Genomic DNA, 20,641 nt, shown 5'->3' on the forward strand with positions numbered 1-20,641 from the left:
GCATTAGCACCCATCGCAAATTTCACTTCTTTACTCCCAAAGAATGCCCCACCTGCTTTCACAGGGGTGCAAGGGGGAGAGACGGGTAAAGAAGATGCGAAGACGGTTGGGAAAGTTATTTCGACCCAACTCAAGACAACTCTTCCTACATTCACAATGCCTGTTTCCTCGACAATTTTGACCACGAGACCAATAGCCAAAGGTATATCCATTGGGTCAAAAGAAGGAGAGAGTTCAAGTGCGAAACCTCCAACTGATGACGTGGGAAAAGGGAAGGGCATTGCATACGAAAAGTCTAAGGAGGAGAAGAAAGCTGAAGCTGAAGCAGAGATTGAGCGAATAAGGAAGGTACAGAGCATTATGAGGCTCAGGGTTGGTGATCCTCCCACAATGAACAAAGGTGATCCTGAAAAGCTTTATTCATATGAAACAATTGAATCAAAGGTTGTGGGGGTAGAGATGTACGAATTTGAGAAGAAGCTTAAGGTGAGCTATGATATTGTTGATTCGGACAAATGCCAACTGGATTTTCTGATAAATGAGATGCTCTTCATTACTGCACAATATAAGATCAATGAGAAGTTTGACAATGTTGATGATTATATACACATGAAAATCAGATTTCATGTTGTATTGGCGAAGAATCCGGAGGAAGTGTGGTCTTTAATGAAAATAAAGAAAGTGCTAACTATCAAGAAAGACGCAATGTTCGAAGATATGCTACAAAATTTTCGATATTTTGTCATGCGAGCTGATGACAAACAATACGACTTCACCATTGCTGATTTTCCTCTGATGAATTGCTATGATCTAATTCAAGTAGCAATGATTTTGAAGCATATGGAGGATCACAAGCTCAAGGGCTCAGAGACAAAAGTGTTCAGAGTCGGCTTCGCACATATCAAAGTCTTCATTGATAGTTATTACGATTGCTTAGCAATGACTGATGAAGAATTAGCCACGAGCTTGGGGAGAAAGGTGACAGTTCCCTGGGAAACCACATTGACCCAGTAAGTATTATCAAAATATTCTGATGGGGAAATTGCCTTAAACCTTTTGGCATGGTGTTCTCAGGAAGGGATACAAAGGGTAAACCTAAGAAGTTTTTGTTCAAGGTCTCTGAGATAGAAAGATATACCTCTGCGCAATATACGAACTTTATTGTTCGTATGAACAATTGCAAGAGAAACAATAAAGGAGACAAGAAGGTGCTGAAGAAGGTGATCAACTGGTATTCCGAAGTGTGAAAGGCTATCCACTCAGCTGTTCAGAGGCTTATATCTGAATAGCTTCGACTGTTTACAAAGGGGGAGATTGTAGAGTCATTTTGTTGTAAAAGTCGAAGTGGCTATGTCTTTGTAATATTCGCATTTTAGTTATTTTACTAAGTCATTTATATGCGAAACCTTAATGTTTAGACTTAGTATATTTTTTGTACACTTAGGTTCCCTATAAATAGGGACTGAGGTTAGAAGTAGAGGACAACTTTTTGCAACTCAAATATCCTTCTGCTTATTTTGTGTAATCAGTCTTTCTCAATATAAGATCTGATTAATATTTACTCTTTGTGTTCTTATTTCATAATGATTCGATTCATAATTGCATTCATAATCTCGATAACAATTCTCTACAAACTTAAAGGACCTCTAGTGGTTAATTCTATAATACCTTAGTTTATACATCAAGGTTATATATAATTAATATCCGATAGGCAGTTGGATTTTATTAAATCAGTATAACTTAAAGGACCTCTAGTGGTTAATTCTATAATACCTTAGTTTATACATGAAGGTTATATATAATTAATATCCGATAGGCAGTTGGATGTGTGCTTTCCGACTTACTTCCTGTTCCTTGTTTGGTTGTGGGCTTAGGGCATATTCACCCATTTAACTGTCCATTCAATATTAGATTATATATAGCTAGTATAAACTAAGTGATTAAAGAAGGAACTATTGTAGTTATCATTTTTACTAAAGGTAATATAAGATTTTCTTAAAGAATGTTTTCATCAAATATAAAGAACCATTACATTTAACTTTGTAAGTACCAAATGAATACACCAGGGTTGTATACAATGAAGATCTAACAAATAATGGGATGTGCGCTTTCCGCCTTACTTCCTACTCCTTGTTTGGTTGTGGTCTTAGGGCAGATTCACACAATCGATTGTCTTTTTACTCTGGATTCCATATATGTCACAACTAGAAATTTTGTGTCTTGTAATCACTACACTCAAGAAAAATGTAGAATCAAAAACTTAAGAGCATGTATGATGCTTACTCTATGACAAGAAAATTTCAATCCAATACACCATACAAGTACTGCAAATAGTCAACAAGCAATTGGAAACCCTAGAAGTCCTTGTTTAGGTCCATTTTGGACTAGGACTTTCTTATTGGACTCAATGGACCAATAAGCTTCCAATTTGACTATCATGGGCTTAGAACCTTTAAATGAGCTCTAATTGGAACCACTTTCATTTATTTCAACATTTTGGGCCATATTGGGCCTAGAATGGAATAAATTAAATATTATGAACCATTATGAACCATAATTAACCAAAACTAGCCTAACAAAGTATAAAAATCACACTTATATTTTATAGGGCCAACAATCATCAAACCTAACTCTAATATGTGCTTAGGGGCATTAAAGCCCAATACTCTCTTTTTTCTTTCAAAATCTCAGCCCAAAGCCCAAATCCAAGGGTGAAGAGTTGACTTATGGATTGCCACCTCATTATTATCTCTTGGTTCTCCATGCAACATATCTCATTCTTCCATGCATCTTATCCCATATATTCATGCATACATCACTTCAAGATCTCTCTTCTTCTCCCTCTCTCTCATTCTCGGCCGAACACACACACATACACTCACAAAAATTCATTTCATCCTCTCTAAGTTTTGAAGAACATCTCCTCCCTCCTTCTTCTAAATTTTCGAGATTTAAGGTCATTCCAAGGAGATTTTTCACAAGGACTACCATCCAAGGTAAGTTTATACTTAAATCTATGATCTAGGTTCCTTGATTTATCAAACATCTCATCTTAACTCATAAAAATTTATGGTCTAACTCCCTAGAACCATCTAAGTCCGAAAATCTCCTCAAGAAGTTGCTAGGGCCGAAAACAACATCAAACTTCTTCCCTTCTCCTCCAAAACCGAAACTACAACTCAAGGTGAGCTTCATACCCCCTATTTTTCGGTTTTTATAAGTTTTGGGTGGGGGGTGGGGGAGGAATACAAGCAAATGTGTAGATCTATGAGTATATGTATGCTTTGTATGATTTCTATGTTTATTTACATGTTCTTATGTGATTGTGGTGTTGAAACTAGTCAAAAAGTCCTCAAAATCGAGATTTGTATTAGGATGTATGAATCAAGTATTAAACATATTATTACCCACAAATCATTTCTAGAAAAATAACCAAGTTGGTTAAGATGAACTCCTTGGGCTAAAAATCCCATTTTTGGACTCAAAATGTTAAAAATATAAGGTTAAAGGGCCCAAAATGACAAAATACAAATTCTGATGGATGAAATGAGTCAAAACAGTTTCAATAATGTATTTTTCTGGAAATATTCTCTTTGAAGGATTAAAAGTGAAATTTTTAAGCATAATGGGCCAAAAATGAATTTTTCGGCCCAATAAAGCCCAATATGCGAGATTTTCAAATTAGAGGGGATGAAAATGTATTTTTCTGTAAAACAGGGGACTACTAGTGCTCCAAGTCCATTTCAAGGGTTAAAAATGCTTCTAATATTTAAAAGGGACCAAAGATGCAAAAATTTTCTACTTTGGGCCAAAAGTGTAAAAATTGCGAAAACAAGGGTTTCAGCCGAGAAAAATTTCATTTGATGGACTAAAACTGTTTTTCAAATAACTTTGAGCTGAAAAATAACTTTTCTACAAGTTTTGATACTAAAGTGTCAAGAAAAATGGTTTGAGGACTAAAATAGAAATTTTTTTTTACAAAGGGTTAAAAGTGTAAATTATCCAAAAGAAAGGGGCTGCAAAAATGAAATATTCTAATGTTTTAAACAATAAATCCGACATGATGAAATACTAGCACCTCGACTATCGGCGAATTATAATACACCTTCAACACCAAAAATCGTTATCAAACAAATTGATTCGGTCTCGAATCAATAATGAATCCGAAATTACTAACACGACGAAACTTCAATACACACGCGGAAATTTCAGGAAGTCAATACACACGTGGGAATACACCAGACGTCGATACACCGTCTTTGGGCCCGAAAGTTTCAAATCGTGTTTGTTGGGCCTAGCTAGCCCAATGACATGATCTTTAGGCCCGAAGGAAACTCGCTTACATGTAGTTGGGTCTTATATGACCTAATTTCGTGTAAAAGGACTTTTACAGGCTTTGTGCTGTTGGACCCCAAGGGCCCTCTGGTGCTGCTAGTAAAGTCGAGAATTCACCAAATGCGAGTCGGGCTAAGGGCCCTTTGCATTCACAATAGCCTTGAACGACTTACGGAAGATATCGGGGCTTCGCACCCTCTTTTCCTCCTCGGTTGTGGGGCTACGAGAAGTCCGGGTGATTGGATTAAGTGAATAGTGCGAGCGACGCCTAAGGGATCGTTTGTATGGTTGTAAACTAGTCATTTTCATTAATGTGTGTTTATAACAATTCACAATCCACAATTAATCCAACGTCACCGGGACTCAACGAATACACCCATCGTAACGAAATAACAAGATATAAATCATTTGATGTAAAGTATCAGGAAAACATCGGGTTTTCCTAGGGTTTTCAATTAATACACCTACGAGTTACATACCGAGTTTTACAAATTGTACTTTTACATTTATAGAAACCAACAAGCATACTTACGGATCTTCACACTTTTTATACTATGCTCTTTTCAGAAAATATCGGATTTTCTGGTGATTTTCAAAACAATACAAACCACTATATTTCAAACATTACTTATGAACTCACCAACATTTCATATGTTGACCGTTTTCAAAATACTTGTATTCTCAGGTAACAGGTAAATCGAAAAGGAAATATGTATTCAGTAACGTCTTGTTGTTGTTTTAAATAGTATCGAACAATGTACTTTTTGGGCATGTAATATTATGGATCAATGTACCGAATGTAAACGCTACCAGTTGTAATATTCCAATGCTTGGTAATGTATGATGTTATGTTTCATGTATATTCATTGTGATGGTATTCAATTGAGTCACAATAGCCCTCGGACGTTTCCGCCGCCTGGTTTGGGGGTGTGACAGGTTGGTATCAGAGCTCTGTTTATAGTGAACTAGCATATCTAACCATACATTGATATGCAACTATAAACCAAAAGAGGGACTAACATAACTCTGAACAAAACAAGTATAATACAACAATAAAACACCTTTGCTTGCATTAGGAATAAGGAACATAACGTCGAACCAAACAAAATAATGCTAGTATATCGGTTAATTCAGGACTGTTCTTAGTGGTACCAAGGAGTGGATGTAGCCTGATCAACTACATTCTCTCCAAAGTATAACTAACACACGTTCTGATGAGATCATGATAACTAGGGAACCTAAAAACTATACCCCTTTATCACCAAAAAGAGAACGCCTGCTTAGTCTGTACAATAGTTGTAGCATCCTAGGAATAATGTTAGCATATTTACATACTCACGCAGACAGCATGGTTGGTTTTCATCACCCTGGAGACCCTTATTTCCCTAATCAGGGGAATAACTGATGGTTAGAGAAAGAGCCTGAGGAAGACCCCGAAGAGGAATCTAACGGGGAACCGGAGGCTGGAGTCGAAGGCGAGCCTGCCGAACCAGAAGAAGACGAAGGGAACTTTGAGGAGGAACCCGATGACAGTGAAGGGGGTGATTCGGACACGGAGTCCGAAGTCATCAACCCCCCTTACCCGATCAGGGTGCCTGCTTACCGTGTGGGCCCCACTGGTCCTACCCCTCCCTGGGGTATTGATCTTTGGAGATGGAGCAGACAGCAGGGACAGCGACCCCCGTTCGGCATGTCGCACGAATTCTTTGACCTGAGGGACGGAGGACTGGCCGACCGAGCCCTACCTATCATGGTGAGACGATTACGGAACACCGGCGATCTTGCTCAGGGCACTGTTGATCAGGTACGCCAGCTGTGGACTAGGGTCGAACGTGCGGAACAGGAGACACGTGACGTCCTTCAGGAGTTTCACATGAGGCTGGTAAGGTGGGAGTCTCGACTCCATGACGCAGAACGACTGGTGGCTTGTCTTCAGGGAGCATCCACATCCTCGGCACCACCTCCGGACGCAGCTCATCGCGGTTAGGGATAGACTTATCTTAGTAGGTCATTAGGAACTATGCTATGTACCCCGACTCTATGTTTAAGTGACTACACTACTCATAGATCCGTTATGCTATCGAACTAGTGTCACTCATGTATGCTCTTACGAGCAACTTTTTCATATATCAAATGCGGATAATATTAGTATATTACAAATTGCTATGTGTTGAGAATCTATGATTGTATGTTAAATGGTAGGAGTGTTTAAGTTCGTACCTTGCACCTAGCCAGTAGGGTCACAACCTCCCAGAAACCCCAAACACTCAACATCTTTCCGTTTCATGACAGAAAGATGCCTCACCGACCTACTCGCGGAAACCCTGGACCAACCCCACCCGAAGTTGACTCCACTGCATTCCAGGCGGCCGTGTCCGCTGCGGTCACCGCAGCTATGGCACAACTTCACCAAAGGAATAACGGAGGAGGCAACGGGCAAGGGGCCGGGAGTTCGAACAACGGGATGAATCAAGGACCCACCAAAACATGTACCTACAAGGACTTCACAAACGCCAAACCACAAACTTTTAACGGTACTGGAGGGGTGATCACTCTGAAGCGATGGATCGAGAAGGTGGAATCGGTATTCGAGATATGCGATTGTCCTGAGGAGATGAAAGTGAAGTTCGCAGCCTGCACTTTTGTCGATCAAGCGCTCACTTGGTGGAACGGACACGTGGAAGCCATGACACTCCTTGTAGCCAACTCCATGTCGTGGTCGGAAATGAAAGAAATGTTGATGGTTGAATACTGTCCACGAGGTGAGATTCAGAAAATGGAGCAAGAGCTGTGGAACCTCACTGTGCAGAATGCGAATATCGATGCCTACATATCGAGATTTAGTGAACTATCTCTGTTGTGCCCGGGTATGATCGCCTCGGAAGGAAAGAAGATTGAGCGATTCATCTGGGGACTAACATCACCAATCCAAGGAAACGTGATAGCTGCAAACCCCGAAACCTTTGACAGTGCAAAAAGATTGGCGAAGAAGCTGTATGACCATAACAACAAAAAGGGTGAGAAGCCAGCGGAGACTGAAGGCAAGAAGGTAGGTGATGGCAAGAAAGGGAAGAACAACAAGAGGAAGGGGCGTCAGGGCCCCGAGACCTCTAAAAAGCAGCAGACAGTGGCAGTTAATGCTGTCACCGCACCGGTTCCAGCCACACCACATGCTCCAGCCTCAGCTGCTTCAAATGCTCCCAGACCTTATTCCGGTAATCTTCCCAAGTGCAACAAATGCGGTTTCCATCACAATGGAGAATGCAAGGAGTTGCAGTGCACCAGTTGTAATCGAAGGGGACACACGGCGAGGTACTGCAGGACCTACCCTCCCCATAACCAACAACAGGGAAACAGCAACAACAACAACAACATATAAATATTGCCTAGACTTAAAAGCAATTAAGTAAAAAGGCTACTTGAATAATAAAAAAACAAGGAAAATGACATATTAGTCAAACAATGTTTTCGAAATTTATTGAATCAGTCCCTAAAGTTTTAAGTTTTTTTGGGTGCTTCATGGAGCATTAAGTTGATTTTGTCGAATCTAAAAGATCATTTTGAACATTCTGAAGGGGTAACCTAGTTACCCATTGACACATAAACACTGGGGGTGGACGTATAAGTTGTAGCTTAAAGTCCTCTTCATCCCATCCAAGCGACCTCCAAAAAACCCACACGTGTTGTCTATCACTCTGTATAATACCCATACCTCCGACGATAATTGTCGTATGGGTTTACCTCCATCCATGTATTTGACTTGTCATCAATTCCTCTATAGTCCGAGAAAGTCCAAGAAAGAAGAACCATAACCGTTGGACACTTACGACTTCGTTAGAGATATCGTTGTAGAACCACATGTAAGTTTCTTGTTTCCAATCTCAAGTTCAATTACTATTATAAAAAGACATTTTTTGATATGAAAAATTGATTTCAAGTGAAGAGACTTTACTTGAATTTGTTGAGAAGCTAGTCAAGACGATAGAATGGTGCATTTGTGCTTGAAACTATGAGGGATATAAATGTGGCTTCAATGGTTATGGAAGATATGAGTGATGCCACCATTGATTACCTGTTATTTGATCGATTAAAGAGACTCCGTTGTTCAACATCTTTGGAAAAGGAATCACATGACTGCAAGGTAATTCTTAAATACAAGAAGAACCATAGGTGGAGAAAACCAAAAGGAGGGGCGGAGGAAAAGCATAAGCATGGGATGGGTTTATTTGGAATTTTCTTTAATTTTTTATGTTAAAAAAGTCACATCATCAAGTATGACTAGACAGGTCAACAAACAAAAGTGTTTATGTGATATATTAGACCGGTTGTATTAGGTTAGGTGACCAAATCAACATGTCAAAACTTATTTTATTCCCTCATAAAACACTAAAAAAAATAGGAAGACAAATTTCAAAAACATTGTTGGGCTAATATATTATTTTCCCAAAAAATAATACCAAAGCTACTTGAATTGGTAATAAATATTTTAGATGGTTATATTTTATTAAACTTTTAATAAAAACGTTTCATTAGAAACACTATGCCATTAATAAAATTGATTTTGGTGCAAGTTACGCTTTTTAGGATGATTGGATTATTAGTCCTCATCTCCAAATGTAAAATTTAATCTTACTCTAACGTCATTGTTATTATTTATTTATTTATTTACAAACATACAAAAGAAACGAGTAAAACTAATAAACTGAATATCAGATCATGTACAATTTAGTTCAAGAATATGATAAGGCAACTAAACATCTTTCTTTAATATTGGTCCCATTGGGACATCAAGTACACTGTGCATTTAGTTTTTAAGTATATTCACATGGAAATGTCGCTTGTTGTCATTTCAAAAATCTTTGTCTGACTTGTCACTAGAAAACCATTTTTTTCATCTCTTACTATTAATATCTTACCAACACCAATAATAAGGGGGGTTACACTTTACATACCTTTTAATCTTCGTATGATTACGGACCTAGAGGAGTGTTCGAGGTCACCCAGACTCCCTCAAATTTTCATATCAAGTGTAAGTTTTGTTGGATTTATTTTATATATAAGATTAATGGTCGTTAAGATTCAGATCTTGATCTTAAGATTTTAAGATCCTACAAGCGAAAAACAATCTAGATCATATTAAGATTTATCTGAGGCAAGATCTATGATCTTAAGATCCTGACTAGGATATTAAGATCTTATCACGATCTAATCCCACCTCTTAGTTTTTTATATAGTCGTACCTCAAAAATTCATTTATTCAACTTAAAATAAAACGTCGCGAGTTGCAAGAAGTCTCATAGAGTATCACCACTTCACCGGTTCTTCTCGAATTAGACAAAGTACATTCGTGAGTCATGATATTCCATTTGTGATCTTATGCCTTTAGTTATACATGATCCAAATGATCTTGTTACTTTTTTTAGTTAATATGTTTTCTTCCTAATCTTTACGGTATTCAGCAAAGAAAATTATGGTTCATGATTAAGAAATTCAATTTGATTCCACAATCGACATCTTAATCAAAATCAAGTTATAGTGTCTACATCACACCAAAGACCTTGCAAGGAAATTTGAATATGAATTCATTTTGGTAGAATCTTTGGATATTATGATCACGATCTTACAAAATGTAAAACAATATTAGATAAAATTCCGATCTTGATAACTGTGGATGTAAACCCTTAAAAAATATTTGCAACCCTAAAAAAAATTATGGGACCCCTGATTTTTTTTCTAGGTTTTCCCATGTTTGCATGTAGAGGTAAGGAGATAAGAATCTACAAGTCTCATATTCAAGTTTTGACACCACCTTCCTTGCTATAAGGACTAGTAGACTGCATGATTTATCTCCTACATCACCACATGTTAGTGTGGATGTTGAGTTGGGGAGTCCACTTTGCACTTTGACCTCATTGCCACTATTGAAACTTAGCCATGGAGTTCCAATTTTTGCAATGCCAAGTCTGCAACTGTGGTGCACTTATAATGTAACGTATGCGATGCTCGAGCAACAAGATTGTGGTGCATGAGAAGGAGGTTTGTGGTGCTCGTACCAATATGCATATTTCAAATGGCAACGTTTTGGGATTGGCCCACAAATAGTATTAGTGCAACTCTTGTCATTATAAATGAATCTCATTGTACATTTGTAACCCTAAGAAAAAATTGTGTGTATGACGATTGTATTTCTACAAGTCTAATAAAAATCCTTCTTGTGTGTTCGTGGAATGGCACAATCACTCTGATCCTGTAAATCACATTGATTACATGTGTTCTTATTTTTCTTTATATCTTTTTGTTGTGTGTTTTTCAATTCATTATTCCTAGTGGTAGTGACATGAAAATCCATAAGTGGTATCCCACCTTCAAGCACAAACATCACATTCCTTGCTTTAAGCATCTTGTGATTTACTTTTTTTTTTATATAAGTTAATATAAATTTTTGCAATTTTGTTCCTAAAAATAGTCATTTACTTAGAGCAGGACAAAAAAATTGTTTATGAAACCTTAAATAAAAACCAAATTTGTAAGAGAATATGTTTCATCACCAAAAACTATGAAAATCGGCTATACTCAAAAACCAAAAACAAAATTTATGCGTGGTTTTATAATCTTCATTTAATAAAACTTATTAATTAATAAAAAATCTTAACAATCTTTTATTCCAATCAAACACACATTTCTTTATTTTATTATAAAATACAAAAGGAAAAAACTTACTATTCTTCAAAAATACAAAAAACCTTAGGTTACTTACCAAGTTTGGTAGCATACCTGACCCAAAACTTATTGGGTTATAAATAGCAAAAAAAAATCATTATGTTATCATAAAATTTTGATTTTGACACTGAGTATTTTTTTTCTCAATTATATCACTATATTTATAATTTTGTTGTAATTTCAACCAAATGACCGCTTCTCCATGTTCTCCCAGCAACCACTTTTTGCGAATTGCAATAAAGTCACTAAGTTTATCAAAATTTCGATTTTGACATCGAGTTTCAAATTGCAAGAAAGTCACTATATTACAACAAAATTTCGTTTTGACACCGAATTTTTATTTTCTCAATTATTATCATTACATTTACAATTTTGTTGCAATCTCAATCAGTTGAACGATTCAGGAAATGTTATTTTGGTTTAAAAGCTCGGTTTGTAATGAAGGTAGGTCTAACGGTTCAAACTCACTTACAAGTCACCAAAAAGGGCATGGTCACTCTTTCAGAAGATGTTATTGTGGTTTAGAAGCTCAATTTGTACAACAAATAAATGAAGACCCCTAGAAGGTCAATTTAGTGGCTCAAACTCACTAAGCATCTCCTAGATCGACCTTGTAGGGGTCTTTATTTACAAATCAAGTTTCTAAACCACAATAACATCTCCTGTAATGTTGACTACGCCCTTTTACTAACTATTAAGTGATTTTGAACCACTAGATTGACCTTCAAAAGCCATTTGTGAAGAAATACTCTGACGAGAATTAAACATTAAATATTATAATTAAAAGTGTCACCTAAAAGGGTGAGTACACACTCACCCTTGCACTTACTTTTAAGTGAGTTTAAACTACTGGATCGACCTAAATAGAAAGTCAACGAAAAGAATTAAACATTATAACAAATGACGTTTGTGTCGAACCCAATTTCACATATCTTTTTAGGTCAATGGTTTAAACACTTAAAAGTCGTGCTCACCCTTTTAGGTGACATTTTTTTATTATAATATTTAATGTTTAATTCTCTTTAGAGTATTTCTTCACAAATGACGTCTGAAGATCAATCTAATGATTCAAACTTACTTAAAAGTCGGTGAAGTGTTTGCTCACCCTTTCAGGAAATGTTATTGTGGTTTAGAAACTCGATTTGTACAGCAAGTAAACGAAGACCCCTATAAGGTCGATCCATGAGATGCTTAGTAAGTTTGAACCACTAAATCGACCTTGTAGGGGTCTTCATTTATTTGTTGTACAAATCAAACTTCTAATCAAAATGTAATGACATAATGTAGACAAAAAACTCGGTGTCAAAATCGAAATTTGTGGTAATATAATAATTTTCTTGCAATTTGAAACTTAGTGTCAAAATAAAAAATTTTGGTAAACTTAATGACTTTATTGCAATTCAGAAAAAAATGATTACCGATAGAACAAAGAGAACCGGTCATTTGGTTAATATTGCAACAAAACTGTAAATACAATGACATAATTAATAAAAAAAATAATATTAACTCAATGTCAAAATCGAAATTCTATGGTAATATAGTGACTTTTTTGCTATTTGGCCTTATAAAATTATCAAAGTGACTTAACCGTTATTTGCTAATAATTTTGATTCATGCAATAAAGTAATAATAATAATAATAATAATAATAATAATAATAATAATAGAAGTCCATAAATAGAAGTTCTTATTGACTGAATCATTAAGACCCATAATAATACTCTTGTCTCTTCAAGAATACAACCAAATAATTAAAAAGTCAAAAGAATGCACCTCAAAACTACATTGCTATTTCTTACCCTAAATTAAAATAAACCAAAACATCAACACACCCATCCCTCTATTTCCAGTTTTTTTTCCTCTTAAATAATGTTATAGCCTCCAACTTCATTAACCCAAAGACTCATCTTCCTTGCATCAATCACTCAAGCTTCCATTAACCACAATCGATTCACTTTCCACCGATGATATCAAACCATTATTCTTGAAACAATGTTTCTCTTTGCCAGGTGTCAAATCCCCATTGGCCTGTTCCTTTTCACCAAGGGCATTCTCGTCTTTCTTGGTATTATTTAGAATTTTCCGAGGTCGTTTCCCAAAGAATCCTGGGGATATGAGCGGTTTCAATTTTGAAGAATTTGTCTTCAACAGTTTCCCGGAATCGTCCTCCGGAATGGAATCGGATTTTCCGGGATCGCATTCCAAAGTTACGGATTCCATTCCGTTTCCATTGACATGAACAGAATCAGGATTTTTTTCTATATCGGTTTCGTTAGGGCAAACAACTTGTGACTGTTGGGTATCTTCAACCGGAAAAGTGGCGGTCCGGTCACCGGAATCCTTACAGTTTCCGGCAAGATCTCCGGCATCCACTGAAACAGGGGAATTGGGGTTTGAATCTGATGTATCGATGTCCATGGTAGGTTCGGATGAGTTTTGAGACATGGAAATTGGTGACAAAGGATTATTAGAATTATTGTTAGTAAGATCAACGGATTCTGCAGCCAATGAGCATTTGACAGGTGTCTTTTGTTGGGAGGAATTCGATGTTTCAAGCTCTTCTTTTCTAGAAGTTTCCTCGATTGGATTTAAGCACGATTCTCTCGCAGAGACCCTGAAAAAGACTGGTGCTTTAGTGGACTGAAATGACAGTAAATGACCATTTTACCCTTCTGTATGGAATTAATGTTGAATACGAAATTATTGTCTATTTTATGACTGTTACAAAATGTCAATTCTAAATTACAAAAAATATAAAAAAAAAAAAAAAAATTAAGTAAAAGTTAACTGAATCTGAATTCAATTAACTTAATCACAAAATCTCACATTACAATTAAAGTTTCGACTTTTCCTAGAAAGATGCAATGTTGACTTGACAATTGACATATAACTAAAATCAATTTCCAATAATATCTTGTAATAATTGCTAATGGGCAAAATGGTAAATTCTCAGACCCTATCTTATCAAGCCAGAGTTTTCATATATTTTAACATGCTTCACTTTCTAGTTTTTAGATAGAGACTTCAGAGTGGCTTATACGTCATAAAGTCAGGCTAAAAGTGTGTTTGGAATACTTTTTAAGTTATTTCCATATTTCCATAAACTCGTTTTTTCTCAAGTAGAGCAGTAAATATTACAGAATATAATTATTGAAATAAAAGGGCAAAAAAGTAAATTAGACAAATACTAAAGCTGGAAAACACTACCTGCTATACAGAAGCATATAGGCCCCTTGAGAGAGCACTTCATCCAGTTCAACTGTATCCACCTGAAAGAAATATCCATAAGAAAATTTAAAGTCAATTGAGACTTTTGATACATCATTACATTTCATGATCATGTTTAGTTGTTTTGTAATAAAAAAAAAAGGATTTTCAAATGAAAATTTTATATTATGTCATGTGTGAATATAAAGTATAGTTTTAACTCTCCTATATAAATTATTGAACTATTATTAATGAATCTTTTACTTACAAAATAAAAAAAAAAAAAACTGAACATAGTAAAAACATTATGTTCCTTCCTCAACTCCATGATACCAAACACTACTTTATGTATATATATATATATATATATATATATATATATATATATATATATATATATATATATATATATATAGAGAGAGAGAGAGAGAGAGAGAGGACCTTGCAATCATCAATTCTATACCAATTTCCAGAAAAGTCCTTGGTATAACAAATGTAATGACCAAAATATGATGCATTGAGCATATCAACATGAACAACAACTGCATATAGTCTGTATTTATCATTTCCATCTGCAGCTTCACTCATGTAAGGACTAAGATCCAAAGTCTCAGGGAATGTCACCCTCTTATTAAGTTTCCCAAATCTTCCACTCTGAACAAAAAAAAAAAAAAAAAAAAATCAATATCATTACAGAAGTGTATTTGCAAAAAAAGGTAACTCCAATTTCACAAACCTGAAACCTCTTTAATGCAATTGTAAGAATATTTGGAGGCATATGAATGCTTAGGCGTTTCCATGCTAACACATACTCATTACATCTGCAAAAAAAAAAAGAAAGAAATGAGTCCAAAAAGAAAATAAAATTGATAATAGAAAAAAAAAAAAAAAAGGAAATTACCCATCACATTTGTACATATTATCTCCTTCAAGCCATTCTTTTGCTGTAAATTGGTCTAAGCATTCCTCAAGAGATGCAGCATCTCCTTGAATTTCAACAGTCAAATCCATCATATTCTCAAACTGGTTTGACACGTTATTGCATTTTGTACATATCACCTTAGAAAACATCACAGATATATGTTAGCCTTTAAAAATATAAAAAAAGGGAATTAATGGAAATAATAATATAAAGATGATACCTGAGATTGGAGGCGACCCCCAAATATATGTTGAATAAGAGTTGTCTCTTGAGAAGTAGGATGCACTGCTCTTTCACCACCATATTCATCAAGGCAAACTGATTGCATTGTATCAATTACAAACCTAAAATATGTTAAAAAGTTTTGTAATCACTCATCATATTATCATAAAAAAAGAGTTGAACTTTTTCAAAGTTATGTAATAAGCATAGGAACCTCATGAACTCATGGGCATCCTCCTGTTTTCCATAGCCAAGATTTCCACCAATATTAGGCAATCTTGATAAAATATTGATTGGTGAAAAAGCATGGTGACTTTGGCTAGCTCTTTCCACATGATCTTGAAGTTCACACAAGAAACACCAATCATTTCTCCTGCCTGATAAACAAAGGTGTCAAAAGTTTTCTGATAAATTATTGTGTGTTTCTGTGTGTGTGTGTGTGTGTGTGTGTGAGAGAGAGAGAGAGAGAGAGAGAGAGAGTAGCAATTACATTCCCTACGATGGCCTTTCTCCAACAAATAGGCAGCAAGTGGTCGAGTGTATGCTAAGCATTGTAATACTACATTGGCAAAGCAGCTGTGTAAAGAAATACAACTATTAGATAAATGGGTTGACCTTAAAGTTGACCAAATAACATGAACAGAAGAAAACAAATGGAAGCACCTGTTTCCACAATTGAGAAGCCCACAAGGGGGGAAGCCTTGTTTCTTCCAGTTGAATAGCTCCACGAATTTGTCATAGGGGAAAAGAATCTGAAAGCAAAAAGTTTAACTGAATATTAGCTATGATATGATAAAATCAAAGAAAACAAACATCAATTTTGGACCTTTTTTATTTGGGTAGAATTCCCTGTGCTAGAAACTAGTGTAATCCCAGTAGGGTTTCTCCTTCCTTGCAAACTTGATTTGCTAGACAGACGAATTTCTTCACATTTTTCTTTGTGCCCAGAGAACCAATGAGATCTTTGACATGATTCTGAGCTGAAAGATGATAAAAAAGAGATTAAGACTAAAGCAAAAAGGAAGAAAAGAAGAAAATACAAAACAATTGAAAGGTTTTGGAGCACTAAAAGAGGTAATCAGCCACTAGGAACCTGCCATAGCCTATAATTATCAAGGAATTACTTCATAACATAGATATACGATAGGGAATGTACACTAAAGATTAAATTTTTTGCTTGATTAATTCAACAGAATTGAACGACCTAAAATAAGAACAAGAACAGTATACCCAATAACATATCATCATAATTCAACAAAATAGATAGAAACATAAAGACGAATTAGCGTCAATGATGGAGAATGTTGTATAATAATGAATAAAGAAACCAATATCAACAGTGCGTATGTACCAGTATCGGACCCCTTTGCATCGGGAACAATATTTCTTCGTCAAGCTACCGCAGACAACGCATGAATCACTGATTGCAACAATACCCGGCATCGACGAAGACGACGAAGGGGATACAATAGAGTCGGATGAAGCGGTGGGAGAAGAAGATTGAGAATGGGAATCGAAACGGGCGTCGTCGTCTCCGTCAACAACGAAGTACTTGGCAGCAGTGTTCTTCACTAGGTAAATCAATCCAAAGAGAACAGCGAAAGCTGTGATGCCGAACTTAAGATACCAATTGAGATCCAGAGAATTATATTCATGCATCGACGACGATTCTGCTGATTCTTATTTGAATTATTAGGGTTTTTCATCGATGATTCATTAGAAATTGTGGCCAAGAAACAGCACACCCTTGTACTAGTAGTCTACTGGTGATCGAATTCGACACGAATCAGGAAACTTTGAGGGGTTTCCTTCTCACGATCGTTCGTTTTGTCGAATAAGCTCTTGAGATTTCTTCCGATAATCATGGAATGGCTGCATTGCCAAACCCAAAGGGAAAACAAACTAGAAAATAAAATAATGGCGACGACGTCGTAACAATCCTACCAATTATGTTGATTAAATATCGGAAGGGGAATAACATTTATTCGGGGATAAACAATCGAAAGTAAAATCTATTAATAGTAAAAAAGATAATAATTGAACGACATCAAACCACTCACCTACAACATAATGATCTTATTTTGAATCAAGACAAATGGTATTTTTTTTTTAATTTAATAGAGATTGAAATAGAATTTTTTTTTCTAAAAGAAATTAAATACCTATTTATATTTTATTTCTAACTCTCCAGTTATCTATGTTAAATAGTGAATATTATTATTTTCATTAAATATGATACATATTTAACATTTAACATGAGAAAAAAATGTGTAAGAATAAAATATAAAAGGATATTTAATTTCTCTTCTTCTAATCATCGAAATCTTTTTGTTTTCATTTTTCTTTGAGGATTTAATAGTATAAACGGTTTTGATTATGTATATTCTATTTGTCATGACAATTTTGGTTTTTCTTCCGATTAATTCTTCTACTCTTCTGCACCCGATCTTTAAGTTCACATCGAGACATAAACTTATTCTCTTGAAAACTCTTCGTAAGGATTCTACAATTTTATTATATTTTGCATTATAATCATTCCTAATTTTCCTCACATTATATATTGAAACTCTTACCTTTAGTGTTATTGTGTTATGTTTACCTTCTACGTTCCCACCATTTTCAATGCCAACATAAGAATGGTAAAATACAAAAATTTGTGGATGTTAATGCTTGAATATGAGAAGTAAATTATAGAGTATCTCATCCTTGTAACTAAGATATGGATGATGGGACATAAAAAATGTTACACTTATGCTCACCTACCAATCGGTCTAAAAGACATCATTTGTTGTATCAATTTATATATCTTGTATGTTAATCTCAGTTGTGGTGTTAACTTCCGCTTTCAAACTCAATGGTAGCTTAGTGTTACAACCTTAAAGTCAGGGTGTGGTCTAAAAGGGGAATCCCAAACAACAGTTAAGGTGTGTTTGGTACAGATAAATGGAATTAAAGTGGAGAATGGAAATGGAGAGAAAGAGAATTAAGATGGAGAAAAAGAAATGATTCTATTATTTAGTACAACAAAGAATTCACTAGAGAAATATATATGAGAATCATTCCCCTTGTTTGGTTTGGTTATAGTAAGCAAGGAAATGGAAATGATTTTTTTTAGTGAGTTTATCATTTTCAAACAATTTTCATTTACAATGATGACATTACAATTTACATATTAATTTATCACATTATGTAATTCTTATATTTGTATTTTTTTTTTATTTTCTCAATTACTTTTTTACAATTAATTTTTTATATCGTCTTTAACACTTTTACCAATCATATAATGTCAATCATGCTAACATATATTACTAGTCTAAGGCAAGAACATATTTATTAAGATTTTTTTTTGATAAAAATGTTCATCTCAATACAATATTGACTTAAAAAAAAGATATCCAAAAGCTCATCAATATATTCAAAACATCAAATTTTGAAACTTTTTGTTAAATATACAAATATATAATGTTTGTTGTAACAACATTTAATAAAGTTTACAATTTTCAAAACAATGACATTGGCCAAACATCACCAAAGAAAGCTCATCCACTCGGGAAACAACAATTATCTAACAAAACAATATATTTATGTTCTTTCTTGTAAAACCTTCTTTTGATATGTCATCTGCTAATCAAACTAGGCATAATCCAACAAAAGGTTAAGTTGGGCATGACAGAAGAATAATCCAACAAAGTTAATTCACAAGCTAATAATCCTAACAATTTTTCGAATGCTTTTAAAAAAATGTATAGTTTTATCCCAATAAACCGGATCACATAAATTGAGATTGAGATAATAGAGAAAGAGAACAGATGCATTGAATACCAAATATGGTCTAGGAACTTACCTAATGGAAAAACCCAGAAGATGACAGAGGCCAACTGGTATGGTGGAGTCAACCGTGCTGACGACGACCAGGGAAAATGGGAGGGTAAATAGAAGACTAAGGATATAAGAGTGTCACACCCCACTAAAGCGGAAACGCAAGATATGACAACGATAAAGGTTTCATTGCAAAAGATAAAGATACATCGTCATAGTAATAGTTAAAAGTTTACAACCCATAATTTAAACAAAACAAAATACAAGTTTCCCAAAATAACATTGTTCAAAAGTTAACTTCACAAAATAACTTCCACGTGATGCAGCATGCTCTATGATGATGAATCTTTATATCCACTTACTAATTATTTCCTGAAAAAACATGTAAAACGAGCATCAACTATGAAAATAGTTGGTGAGTTCACAGGTTTATTAAATCAAGATTTGGTATAAAATTTTCCATAAATACAAGTACATTGCTTTAATGAGAAACAAAGTTCATTGCTATAAATAGAAACAAAGTTCATTGCTATAAATAATAAACAAGTTTATATGTATATGAATAAATAATGAGTTCACAACCAAGCCTATGACTGATGCCCTATCAAGATCTGTGCTTATCATTCCATAGATGAATATGGTATCATGCACTCTAGCAATCGGGCGAGTGAGGAGTTGTCAATTCCTAATAATGCTATCCATAATGACCATTGACTCAAAGAGTTAATGGTTGGATTAAAGTGTAAGAGAAGGGACTTAAGACGATAAGCCCTCATGTTTCAAGTTGCATAGATATACATAGCAAAATATAGCAATCAAGTTGGATACAAATCAGTTTAAATACGATGAACAATAAACAGTTTTTCGGACATGATTTTCCACCCCAAATAGGGGTGCAAACGAGCCGAGCCGAGCCCGAGCCTGACCAGGCTCGGCTCGGGCTCGTTTAAGTTCTAAGAGGCTCGAGCTCAAGCTCATCTCGATTCGAGCTTCTTGTACTGAGCTCGGATCGAGCTTGTAAATAATTATACAAGCTCAACTAAGGCTCGGACTCGGCTCTTTTTTTGTTTGACTTGCCTAAATAAGCTTAAGCTCGACTCGAGCTCGTTAAGAAGCTCATTTACTAATACCCTAAATTCCTAATCCACAAATATGTTTTTATTTTAATATATAAAAAATAAGAAATTATATTATATAAAGGCTCGTTTAGGCTCCCGAGCCTAATCGAGCTTAGTGACATAGGCTTGAGCTCGAGCTCGTTTAATAAACGAGCTTAATATTAAGCTCGAACTCAGCTCAGGCTCGTCTAAAATCGGTTTTGAGTCTAGCTTTTATCTATCCGATCCCGAGTAGCTCACGAGTAGCTTGGCTCGTTTGCACCCCTTACCCCAAAACATAAAAAACGAAAATAGGGGGA

General features: G+C 35.3%; 1 protein-coding gene and 1 long non-coding RNA gene across 2 annotated transcripts; one reads left to right on the plus strand and one right to left on the minus strand.

The window, feature by feature from the left end:
* The first annotated feature begins 9,208 nt into the window (after nt 1-9,208).
* LOC122198025 (uncharacterized) lies at nt 9,209-10,556 on the plus strand. The gene is made up of 2 exons (XR_006191831.1): nt 9,209-9,364; nt 10,073-10,556. It is a non-coding gene; the product is annotated as an uncharacterized LOC122198025 (long non-coding RNA).
* A 2,168-nt stretch (nt 10,557-12,724) lies between these two features.
* LOC111881977 (ubiquitin carboxyl-terminal hydrolase 18) lies at nt 12,725-17,346 on the minus strand. The gene is made up of 11 exons (XM_023878350.3): nt 16,757-17,346; nt 16,232-16,385; nt 16,069-16,157; nt 15,896-15,981; nt 15,620-15,782; nt 15,404-15,527; nt 15,163-15,320; nt 14,998-15,082; nt 14,703-14,915; nt 14,262-14,323; nt 12,725-13,668 (listed from the first exon to the last, which is right to left on the minus strand). Exons 1-11 carry the CDS (start codon nt 17,062-17,064, stop codon nt 12,972-12,974), a joined length of 2,139 nt encoding a protein of 712 aa, XP_023734118.1. The 5' UTR covers nt 17,065-17,346; the 3' UTR covers nt 12,725-12,971.
* Nucleotides 17,347-20,641: the final 3,295 nt, after the last annotated feature.

This window comes from Lactuca sativa, chromosome 5 (genome assembly GCF_002870075.4).
Source record: "Lactuca sativa cultivar Salinas chromosome 5, Lsat_Salinas_v11, whole genome shotgun sequence".
NCBI lineage: Eukaryota > Viridiplantae > Streptophyta > Magnoliopsida > Asterales > Asteraceae > Lactuca > Lactuca sativa.

Coding starts and splice junctions, on each gene's coding strand:
- LOC111881977 (XM_023878350.3), bottom strand. CDS start 17,064: ATGCATGAATATAATTCTCTGGATCTCAATTGGTATCTTAAGTTCGGC. Junction 15,982..16,068: donor CTTCTCAATTGTGGAAACAG/GTGCTTCCATTT, acceptor TTCTTTACACAG/CTGCTTTGCCAATGTAGTAT. Junction 15,528..15,619: donor GATGCCCATGAGTTCATGAG/GTTCCTATGCTT, acceptor AACATATTTTAG/GTTTGTAATTGATACAATGC.